The sequence below is a fragment of the Meleagris gallopavo genome, chromosome 11 (assembly GCF_905368555.1).
Source record: "Meleagris gallopavo chromosome 11, MGAL_WU_HG_1.1, whole genome shotgun sequence".
Lineage (NCBI taxonomy): Eukaryota > Metazoa > Chordata > Aves > Galliformes > Phasianidae > Meleagris > Meleagris gallopavo.
The window spans coordinates 12116807-12129373 of record NC_139414.1 but is presented as its reverse complement, the minus strand read 5'-3'; the positions used below and the strand labels follow the sequence as shown (position 1 = coordinate 12129373).

Sequence of the window (12567 nt, the reverse complement as noted above, 5' to 3'; positions counted from 1 at the left end):
AATAAATCTGAAGTCACACACTTCAACTACAGAATTCATAACAATAGCATCAAAGATTATCATAAAGGTGGAAAATCAGGATAAGTAAAAAAGCTTAAATTATTTCATGAAAACACTAAGCAATGCAGTAGCCCGGAGACAATGGATTAAAGGCAGGGAGATGGCCACAACACACAATGGATCACTAGTGCAAATACTGAACATGCCACTGCTGTAGTACTTACTACTACGTAGCTTTGAAGAGGTATCAAAGTAGGAGAAGAGTGAATCTAGTTCATCAGGACAGAACAGAGACTCCCGCCTCGCCTCGTCGCTACTTACAGCAACCGCTGGGACATGCAAGTTAGCAAAGCACAAAGCAGGCAGTAAGGAAGGAATAGGGCAGGAAAGAACATTATTGGAAAAATTAAGGATGAAATTACGGAGGAAAGAAGGTGGTTAATATGTTTCTGAACGGTAAGCATCCCCAGTCCACAAACTTCCCACCTAAGAAATGCACATTTCTCAACAAGCCTTTTCTCCCCTATACCTCTGAACCAGGCTATGACCCACTGCTAGGACTACTCTGCTTGGGGCAGGAAATCAGTAAATACAGAAAGCTTTAAAAATACTTTAAAAAGAACACGTGTAAGGTAGCTAAGGAGAGAAATGTGTAGATACCTCTTGGAGATGCCACACCTTGTTCTACTGCCAAAAGGGATTTTTCAGGAGCACTGTGCCTTTTCTCTTCCTGACTTTGAGGTAAAACTTTTGTTCTGGATTCAAGTGGAGATACTGCTGCTGCAGGCTGCTTTTCTACAAATTTTCTTTCCACGTATTTTGCTTTGATGTACGCCTCCTTCTCTTGTCTGTCATGTACAAAATGCCTGGAGTTAGTAAGCTCAGATTTTATTATCTTTTCTACAAGAACATCCACTTCATACTAATGCCAGTAATCAAACTGCACTTTGGCACTGCACATAGGATACTCAATGACATTTTCAGAATGATGCAGAGGACATTATCCAACTCTCTCTGGATTCCTGATGAAATTTTATATAAGCTTCAAAAGAATGCAACTTATGAAAATTTTAGGAAGTTAAAAGAAAATGCTATGATTGTATAGGTACATTTTCTGTCAGGCAGATGCTTTAGAAAGTAGTATGTGGAAGAAAAAAATTAGATACTCTACATAACTTCTACATAACTCTACATAACTCTTGATATAAATCCCTTAGGCACATTTTCTATATTGCCAATATCCAACTAATATCACACATTTAGATTCTTCAGTAAAAACATTTGTTAAAGGAACACCAAGACTGTGTGAAAGAACAAAAATGAAAGCCCCAAGTAGGCACAACCACCAGCTGCAGAATGCATGCTATGTTTTTTTTTTCCTGAAGCCCAGTATTATCTTCATGTGACAAGCCAACTGGGACAAAATGATGAAAGAGCTTAAAAAAGTGCTGCTATTGAAATTGCTGAAAAGCAGTTATCACTAGAAGGAATATCTAGCAAATCCCCTACAGTATTAATGATATTACTACATCACCAAACTGTCAGTATCTTACGAATCATAGTTTTCTACTGCATGAAACTCTGACAGCAAGCAGCACAGAATTGGAAAGCCACTAAAAATGTTTTAAAAGACTTATACGTTATGGTGGAACAAAATGTTAGGAAATATCTTCAAACACATTAACAAACAGAAATTGTAGGTAGCAGGAAGAGAGAGAAAACACCATGCCAGGGGATTAGGGAACAAAAATAAAAGAACAAAGTCACTGTAAACACAAGTCAGAACCACAGGTTCCTTTCAGGGCACCTTACACAAGAGCTGGCTGAGATGGTGCAAAACAAACAAGAAACAAAACAACCTGCCCACACTGATGTGGCAGAGCAGGATGCTATAGGGTTGTCATCAGGAGGAAGTGAGATCAGAAAAAGAAGTGTGTTATAGAAGCCAAAGGAGACTAACAAAAGGAATACCCATAAGAAGCAGGAGAAATATACTGCTTATATGGAGAAAAGAAGAGGAAAGTGTTAAATACAGTTAAGTGACAGCACCTTTTTCCAGGCTGAAGGCAGAAGAAAGTAACAAGACAAAGGAAATAAGCACAGCTATTAGTTCATTGGAGTTGAAGTCATTCAAAGAAAGACTCAGAGGAAATGAAAAAAATCAGATACTAGGAAGGGGAAGTTTAGTTACATTGGTATTAAATGATGACACAAGTTGTTTAATTTAATATAATTTATAGCTATAATGAAAGGATGAACAAATGAAAGTGAAGCACATTACTACCTTTGGCTTCCAGGCTGAGGCTTCTTTACTCCCACTTTTTCCAACTTTGCTTCATATATTCTATTTATAACATCATTTCCTAATTCACACATAAGCTATGAAGAAAAATAAATAAATTCAAGTACGATTGCAAATGGCTTTATCTCCTTATTTAGTAGTTTTATCTTAGACTATTTTTAAAGCTCAGTATTTTCACTAAGTTTTGTGAGTTCCCTTAGAAAAATATGCATGGGTTTATTTCATGATAAAGAAATATCAGTAAATAAAGGGACCAAACAGTGTAAGATTACATACAATAATTGTATTTTTGTTAAGTACAATTCCCTTTCGAAACAGGATTAAGCAAATGAATATAAAGAATCTTGTTTTCCTGCAATCATAATGACAGCTGTGAGCCTCAAAAGCATTACTTTCCACCAGCCTTGCTGTTAGTTCCTCTTATGCCATCTGGCAAGACAATTCACTTAACTCTGATCCATCTTGTACAAGACAAGAGTGGAAAGATTACTTGCTCCTACTACCACATAGAACATTAAGGTCTTATGTACGTGAACACAGCAAGTATTTTTCTGTTGATTTTCTTTCTACCCCCTCATTATCAACACATTAGTACTAAAATTATTTTGGGTCAAACAACATCCCTGTTCATATTGTCTTCCTGTTCTTCAGAATAGAAACGTAATACGCACGTATGAGAACGTGAGCTACAAACAAGTGGAGTGCATCAACTATCCAACTGCACAGGTGCAATGATTCCTATTTCTGTATTTCAATGTCATATGACTTTCATTTTTAAACTAGAATTCTGGCACATATACAGCACGCAGTAGCAGTTACACATAAGTCTCCCAGAAGCGTTTGAAATCAGGATCTCATTCTAACAGGTGGCATTCAAATTTTCAAAAATACTCAAGCTTTACTCTGACATAGAATTTTTTCAGCCCACTATACTATTTATCTGTATCATTTTCGTATGTTGAAAGTATCAGATCAAACTTAGTACTTAAAAATGCATTTGTGCACCTAAAAGTGTCACAAAGTGTTCTTTGTATCAAGTTTGTATCAAGAATGACTACTAATCCAGCAAGTTGTTTAAAAGCAGTGTGAGCTAACAAATGCATCACCGTAAATATTTTCTACTCAAAAGCAGAAGAGATACACTGAGTACAAATGCAATTTTTTCCTGCATGAACATTCAGATGCCTTGGCTTTAGACAAATAACCTACGTAGCAGACAGAAACTCGTTTCAAAAATAACATCCTACCTTCAGAAGTTCAGGTTCCCATGAATCCAGGGTCAGAGATCTTACTTTTGAGAAGTGGACTCCTAAGCTCCTAACCAGCAAAAGAAACAGTAGCCTGTAACAGTGTGCTCTGTCTTATTTCAGATCACTTTACATTGGTTTATGCAAATAAAGCACGTTACTTTCACTCTGTTTACTAAAAGGAGTCTCTAACCTTGCCTCAATGTCCATTTTAAGAGGCAAACACCGCATTTCCTATTTGAATCAATTATACTTCTGAAGAGCCCACCAACCTGTGTATCCCAGAGCACTCGATGCACAGCGTGATTCCAAGGTTGATACTGGCCCAGCGAGGATCTGCCAGGCCACAGTCACAGCAGGCAGCATTACCAGGAATGCACTGAACTCGCTGTAGAGCACTTTCTCCCTTTAACAACTTCTCTTTTGTCTCGCTGCCAGATTCCAGGCTTCCAGTAGAAGGGGACGATTTCTTTTCCTGTTTCTGAAAAAGAAACAAAAAATGCACCACGTTAAAGAAGATCCTGTGAATAACGAAATACTGACAGTACGCTAGAATTCTAGAAAAAAAGCTTCTGCATTTACAGCCAAAGAAAGCCACTGAACTGGAAAATATCTTCAGCTTTTTAGAAATAGTACAGAATGGAGTGTGGAGTATCCAATAATCCTACAAATTATGATGACACTACAGAAAAACTTCAAAAACAGGCCAAAGCAATGCTAGTAAGATGGAAGGAAAGACAAATTAGACGATTGGAGCCTTCAAAATTTCATTGCATTTCCACCGGAAGACAAATAATGGATTTTATTTTATTTTTAGTTCCCTTTTCTCCAGAAGTTCTTGCTATTTTTACTCCTTAAGATCTAAAGGTAGTTGCTGTTTGGTTGATCTTTAAACTCACCTCAGATTCGTCCCCTTTCTCTCTGTATGCTGTAGCAATACTGGTCTGAACAGCCTTAATCCACGCCTGCCGCAGCTTTTCTGAATCAGCTTGGAGCATGCAGCTTCTGTGAAGAACCACACAATGCCCTCAGAGACAAGGCCAAAGAAGCAGCTTACATCAAACAACACGCTGTTCAACCAAACATAGAGCCTTGTCAAAGTTTGTTGCTGTCAACATATGTTTATTGCTTATTACGCACCCTGTAATAAATCCATTTGTTTCCAGATAATAAGGCAGCTGACTTTATGAACTACAAACTCTTGGTTTCAAAACTATTTATAGGTAACCTTAAAACACAGATATGACTCTTCAAATAACCCAGAGAATTGCTTAATCTCCTATTTCTGATTTTTTTTTTCTTATTCCAAGTCTCTCATTCTCATATACGATGATTTACCTCCATGACTGTCTACACAAGGGGCAGCCATCAGTCCCTAAAAGCTTAATTCATTCACCAAAAACAAGAGAAAATGACTTGAAAGCTCTGAGGAAAACAAAAAAAAACTATTTTTCCATATGGAGTCAAAGGAAAACTTATTCTTTCTTTGTTTCTGATTAGCTACTTTCTAGGCTACTAAGCAGCTTGATAATTAATACCAGCTACTACTACTAAACCACAACAGCTCCATGACTACAAGACATTTATACATAAAGCATAGGAACACATGTTTATTTTAATGCCAGAAGTAAATTAAATACTAGGAATACTTCTCACAGCATCACTTTCTCCCAGCCAAAGTTTCAGAGAACAGAATTGCTCAGATATTTTTCCTGTTTTGATTTCTCCCCAGAGACACATTCATCCTGCGTTTCAAGGCAACTGAAGCTAACAATGTTATTTATCCATTTAATTTTTAAATAGACACGCTCCATCACTTCTCCTTACTTTGTTGGAGAAACCACCTCAAAACAGAAACGCCTTTCTATGTCTTCGCAGTGTTTAACTGTGCAAAGCCGCAAGTCTTCAACAACTACTGTGGGATTATCCTAGGAGAGAAAACATAAAAGGCAGAGATGAAAGGAAGTAGCTGATACCCTCAAATTATTTCTCATTTAATTTCACTGCTTCACATATATTTTTCCTTCAGAAATGAAATTTGAAATAAGTGATATTGGACATACTTGGCAGGAAATATTTATTTCAATTTCCGTGCTCAGTCATATTCTGTGAGAATTATGAGGTCGTCTTGCCATCTAGAATCCAATCAACTAAATAATCAATGGCTTAAAGAACAGCATTAAAGGAGCTCAAAGACACTAAAACAGCATTTAAAGGAGATCAAAGATACTTTCTGAGAAGATGTGCTATTAACTCATACAGAAATCAGACAGCTTACACCTAAATAAGCCACACTTTAAGTGCCAAGTACAAAATTCAGGAACCACGATGGAGTGGTTTTGAAAACTTGATTCACCTCCAAAGATATCCATTCTAAAATAATGCAATTTTAAAGGTGCTTTTTGTAATATAAAAATGTATCAAAACACAACTGCAATTCACAATCAGAAAGTGCCCAAAATGTACTAACATGAATTTCACCACTTGCCTCCTATCCAACCACAAAAACAAAGACCATACTGTCTGATAGCGTATCAGTTAACAAGCAGTAGGCTCTGAACCTGGGCTGTTAATGCTGAAGAACAATGAATAACCATAAATTTCCCTTTATTGACTTATTGCCTTCTCCATTCACTTCTCTACTTTTATTTTCTTTTTCCACTAAGAGCAGTTACAGCCATGTGGTGCACAAGCTGATTCTAGAAGAGTAAATCAGAGGAACACTTGCCCAAATGCTAGCTGACAAAGCTGACTTCTGGGCTTGGGGTAGAGCTGCTCTAGCTGCTGTCACAGCAGATGTGAAAAATTGTACTTTGCCACAACAAACACCAACAGCTGAGTTGCCTTACACTTTCAATATTAGGTATGTGCACATAGCATCTGTAACAAATACTTTCAACGTCATTTTCTCCTCTCTACGATTGCAAAACTGGGTTTGTGAGTCCAGCCAGTAACGGGAAAGAGCAAATCCTTATGGACTTGTCCAAAGAACACTACGTAGCACTCAGTCTGCCAGCAAGTGTATACAAGCCTTTTGTTATCAGCAGCTCTCAATGCTCCTTGTGAGTCTTCTCTGCAACAAGGTAACAAAAGCACAACAAATAAAGCACTGCTTACAAGACTCTACATCTTTAAGTACAACCTTTATCTCATTTTACAAAGGGAAAAACTAATTTAGAAAATGAAGTAGGTTGTTCAAGACCATGTAGGACATCCATGCCAACTCTATGCTTCTCCCACCCTTATGAGGAAGACAACATTCACATCCAACTTATCCCAAGACAGCTTTCCATACCTACCTTAAATTTCTTCTGGTATACGAGTTGGTTGTTCTGTATGGAGAACCAGCGCCTGTTCAAACAAAGAGACATCCAAACAATGTGAAACTGATCTTGCAGTTTCACATTTGACTGAAATATACTATGATACAGTCTACAGAGAGACTGTAAATGAAAAAGAAATCATGGTATTAATTCTGCAGTCAGTTTGGACAAGTATTTCATGAGAAAAAGGGAGAGCAGAGACAAAACAAAAAAAGAAAGCAAGGTTCAAATAATTTGAATCCTGAACAAATACATTCATGTTATGACATTAGTAAAGCTAAGATACAAAACATTTTCATTTCAAAGAACATTTACATCTGTATTTCAGCAGCAAACTACGACTTCAAGTAATTCAATAATAATAGTTTAAATAATGAAAGTATTAAAACATTTTAACTACTCACTCCTGAAATATTTTCAGGAATAGAGCTATCAAATAACTTACCTAGCCCTTAGACAAAACTAGGCTATTGCTGTGCCTATAGGTCTCTCTACATTGGCATTTCTTAAAATTTTAGATAGAAAATATTGCATATAAACACAAAGCAACAATTAAGTAGGATCTTACTCATTAGTTTTATAGGAAACTATTAAAAAAAGAAATTAAGGCATCCAATAAAATCCAAAAGATAACACTTAAAGGAAAAAAAAAATCCCCCTTCCTTGTCCAAATTCTGCTCAGGTGGGATACAATTCACAGCAAATGGAAGAATAGTTCATGTTTTGGAAAAAATTCTGAGCATCTCGGATCTAGAACTGCATCTATCAGGTCACCAAATATGAAAATAGAAGCAAACATGGCCATCTGCCTCTGGCTCTCCTGGGGATGCACAAAAGAAAAGGGAACCAATCCTCACTGGTTTTGAACTGCACAAAAATTCGATAATACAAAAATTAATTCAGTCCTGCAGTGAAGTCTGTATACATTGGTTCTGTACAGGTTTGTAATACGAACCTGTGCTCACTGTAACACAGCAGCTCAGTTACCACAAATAAGCCATTTATACACACTGCACATCCCTGTTTTCTGCACGGCCAACTAGTTTGAGTGCCAGCAGTGCACAAAATACTGTGAAGAACAAGATATGCTGCAGTACAAACTTGTGAATATCAAGCTACGGTTCACTAAAATTAGTAACAAGAGGGCTCCATAAATGTGTTTGATCACCACAAGCCATTCATAGAAAGAAGCACACAAAAATTGTTAAGAAAATAGAAAAGGAAAAAGTAAGATATATGAGACAATTAGATTCCAATCAGGAAAGCTAGTATTTGTTAGAAAAGTTAATATTTAGTAGACAGATGAGATTCTACCTTTTTACAAGTATTCTTTCAAATGCTGTGCAGATGTATTTCATTTTAAAAACAACAAAAGAATCTCCTCTCAATATTGGATTTTCACCATAACAGCCATTAACTTTTGCATTAAGGTAATGGAGCAGAATAGTGCGTAACAGGGACCTGCATCAGGAAAATGCAGTCTCTAATGGACCTTGCCAAGTTCAGTCAAAAAGCATTTGGGGATGAGGCGTGGGGGAGATTTTTGTTTTTTTTTAAGAAACTTTCACTGAACGGGATCTATAATTTAGAGCATAGTATGACTTGTAGCTCCCATTTTTTGAGGGTGAGAAGCTAATATATTTTACTGTATGCTTTAAAAAACAAAGGTGGCAGCTTCCTTTCTGACATATCAGCACCACAGTCATTTTATTCAGGTCAAAAATTTGGTGTTGTTTTGTAAATTCAAAATAATTTGTTAATAAACTACTGTAGCAAATAGAGTGCTGGGAGTTTGCAGCATTAACAGGCAGGAACTTTTGAGCTATAACATAGGGACTGAAGGGGCTGTTGTAGGCTGTATCTATTTGTAGGGCGTATCTATCTCCTCTTTGTGCACCTTTGGGCAACAGGTGCTGTCAGGCTGAAAGTCACCAAAGTTTCTTCAAATGTGACCTTCTGTAAAAAGGCAGGAGAAAAGCACAGTGAAGCAGAAAAGACTCTTCTGGGGAAATCTTACAGCAGTTGGTACTGCCCCATGGAGTTTATAGGAGTACTTCAATACAGCTGTTTGGGTTTAGAAACTAAATGGGTTCCAATCATTCTCACCCATGCAATCAAAAAAAGAAGTGTTTCATAAATAGAAAACAACACCATTAATTGAAAAGCATTTCAAATTTCTGAGAGCTACAAGAAGTACTAAAAAATAATGTTAAATTATTTGAATGTTACATTGGATTGCGCTTATTCATTTTCAGAAGGAAATCATTTTCTTAATTGGTTGCCATCAGCATTCACATAAAACAGTGATTAAGAATGCACAACATTCAAAAGTTACATTTCTATTTCCAATGTAGTTGGTGAGAGAAAAACCATCAATCTACAGAGGAAAAAGTCAAAACATTGATCTCATATGCTCAGAAGTCTGAGTGCATAAACTTTGCTTTAATTCCTTTGTAGCTAAAACTAGCTCCATCTTACTAATTCTTTTACAAGTGTTGAGCAGCAGGTTGGCATCCCAGGCAGAATCCTTCTGTTATTTTCTTAGACTGAGCCACTTTACATCCATTGCAAGTAATCAAAATTAAATGCAGGGTTAATTAGAGCTTTTTGCGTGCCAAAGAAACATTGGGAAGGTATAAAAGAAGCTGGTTGGTACCTGATGTGATCTGGCTTTTTCCTGTCATGTGAAAAAATGGGGTAGGATTAAAACATAAGGGAAAGGAGGAACAGGAATGAAAAATGCAAAATGAGCAAAATAAGCAAAGAATTAGCATGATCTGAAAATACAGCCGAATTAAAAAGGAAACACCTACCTAATGCATCCAACCTAAAAATTATTCAGAACGTACTGTTTCATAAAGGCTTTTCTTACTCACACATACATTTCTTAACACAGACCCATTTTAAATCTGAATTTCTAAGAACCAAAGGCCTTCTATCTATTGTTGCACAATAAATTCAATCGATTTCATTTCCTGATACCCCCAGAAAAATCTGTGTGCTAAAAGATATGATCTAAATATCTATACATTCCAAAACCAGGTCTCCATGCCAGTTGCTGTGAGACTTCCCAGTACTGAATCTGGCTTCCACTAAAGCATCCACACATACATGCAGATACAGTATAAAGATTCCCAAATCTTAAGCTCTTTCAGAACAAAGCAATGCCAAACAACAAACAGCTCTTATAGTTTACTTCATAACCTGCTCACAAACTATTTCTCAGGTGAGCACCATGCAGAATTATCCCAAATCATTTTGCACGCTTGATACAGAAGTGCAAATTAACTGCAGTCTTTGGACAAGTAAACCAAGATGCCAACTGCCAAGGAACAAACTACACCATCCTAGCAAAAACAAATTGGGATTTGAAATTTTTCCCTCCGGGGCAACTGGAATTGTCCAAGGATAATCCACAACAGAGTCCATAGATGCACAGAAGCATCACAACATTATCTGATGGAATCATAGCAATGTGTACAAGCCAAGACCATTCCCTGATCCATGTTTTTAACACTGGCAAATGCAGTGATTTTTATGCCTTTTCATAATATTGTTGTCAAGGAATACTTTAAAAACTCTCAAACCATCAAAACACTGATACTGACAGAGAAGAAAAGTGAAACAGCCATATTACAGCTGGCATTACAGACAGCAGTTAGCTGGGATAAGCGACATCGCCATCAGTTCAGATCACCAGGAAACTCCAGTATTTCCCTCTCGAAGAGTTTTGTGTGGTTTCTTTTCAGCTTCTCCATCCCTTGCCTTCTCACAAAAGACAGGCACGTCATGAAGAAGCAAACTACCTACCTGACAGGGAGTCTGAAAATAGCCTGACACAAGGGCCTCAGATTTCTGCTCTGAATTCCCTCGTATAAAATACATCATTCTCTACATGTTTCCTCCTCCAATATTTCTTTGTACATTTTTATGCTCAGAACTATTTAAACTGGAGACAGTCCCTTCCTGTGGCTGGAAGCACACTCCAGCCTTTAACAAATGTTTGGATTTCAGTCAGTATTGCCTCTGTGAAGGTGAAACTGCAATAATATGGAAGTAAAGCACTCCGTCAGTGGAAACCAGCAACAGAAAGGCAAAAGCTCCTTCAGCGCCTACAACACAGCAAGCGGTAACAAATCTATTCAGAAATAAAAACAGGATAAAACTTTTCTGTTTTATTAAAATGTGAAGAATGGGGATAGATCAAATAACTAACAGTTGTCTTCATTAAGAGGGTTTTTATTTTATGTAGCTTAATAGTAATAGTTTCACAGCAGACAATAATGGTTTGTGACTGTATGAAGTACAAAATTAAAATCATGGCTTCAATTTCTAAGCCACATTTATAGATGGCTTATCAAATGCTGCTCACTGCCTCTGACACATCCAACTAGCCTAGGATGATAAGTTATGAACTTCAGATTAAAAAGGATTAAAGGCTTAGTTTTATTGAATACTCTTGTGACAAATGAAAAATTGCAAGCAAATACGAACTATGTATTAAAGTAGGTTAGCTCTGACTCGCTACTGAGCTGCTTACCTTGGCTCTCTTAAATGACATTGTTTAAACATCTTAATTGAATATGCTCAAACATGTAAACTTACACTATGACTTTTGTTAATTATGACTTCTCTGTTACATTCCCAGTGAGCAAAGCCTTTATAACACACAACAGAAGAACCTGAAGCAGGAGTTTTGCTTTCAGTCACTTATCAAGAGCTGCAGATAACCCTGCAAAACACCCCACAAGAAGGACTCTCTGAACCTGTTGTAAATTCAGTGAAAGACAGTTTCCTGCCCTGTTACTGTTGAGTTTTCTCAAAGTGTGCTTACACTACTTACACTATCATTCTACCTCTGACCATGAATGTGCTTTTGAAACATATCTGCTAGTTTTGTCCTTCTTCATTCTTAGGCCTCACAGAGTTGTCTTGGAGAACCCTAGATTCATGTGGGTGAAACTAACACAGAAAGTACATCACAATTACAAATAATCAGACCACAGGACTAGAGGTAGTCCAAGGCAAGCCCCTTAGAGGAACTGCACAACACTTGCTAACATAAACACGGTCTCATCAACTGCAGCAGACCTTACATCAGTTTATGGACTTAGGTGAAGCAATGCCAATTTCCTATCGACTTGTGAAATTCCAAAATGCTCAAAGAATTAGAGAATTAAGGTTGAAAGTGGTCACGGATCCAAATGCAGATTCTGTCCTTCAAAGCACAGCAAACTGCTTAACAGAAGTGCTTCTGGAAAACTGCGGAGTGATAGACAGTAAGAGCAGCTTAATATCAAACTATCTTTACAATTTAAGAACTGCATTCAACTATATTGTAAATGCTCAAGAATACATTTCCTTGAAAAAAAGTGCACACCACTGGAAATGCAAAAGAAATTCTGTTCACTAATAAAAACATTCAAACAATAGTAAGATAAACATCTTTAAATACACAAGACTGACAGTGAACTTTGAATTCCCAACAGGACCATCAAAACTACTACGCAGAAGTTACTGCTCTGCACAGGAATTGTAAAGAACAACAATGCTTATCTTTCAGGAAAAATAACAGCCCTCGAGTTCTCTGCTATGTTCCCCTGCTTCCAATAGCTGTGCAGCTTCTATTCTACATCATCACTTAACACTTATTTTTCCAGCATATATGTTCAAATAGCAAACTACATATAATAAT

At 37.0% G+C, this 12567-nt stretch overlaps 1 protein-coding gene across 4 annotated transcripts in view; it reads right to left on the bottom strand.

Annotated features, from left to right (window-relative positions):
* Positions 1-12567, bottom strand: part of ACAP2 (ArfGAP with coiled-coil, ankyrin repeat and PH domains 2) — a 56968-nt gene that overhangs the window by 10503 nt on the left and 33898 nt on the right. For 2 of the 4 annotated variants that reach the window (XM_085233267.1, XM_085233270.1), the window contains exons 11-18: positions 9529-9549; positions 6849-6900; positions 5377-5477; positions 4449-4554; positions 3822-4030; positions 3550-3619; positions 2285-2379; positions 661-848 (exon numbers count right to left, since the gene is read on the bottom strand). In XM_085233267.1, coding sequence (XP_085089393.1) covers positions 661-848; positions 2285-2379; positions 3550-3619; positions 3822-4030; positions 4449-4554; positions 5377-5477; positions 6849-6900; positions 9529-9549 — 842 coding nt within the window. The remainder of the gene's footprint in view (positions 1-660; positions 849-2284; positions 2380-3549; positions 3620-3821; positions 4031-4448; positions 4555-5376; positions 5478-6848; positions 6901-9528; positions 9550-12567) is intronic. The other 2 variants (XM_085233268.1, XM_085233269.1) reach the window with 2 other exon arrangements.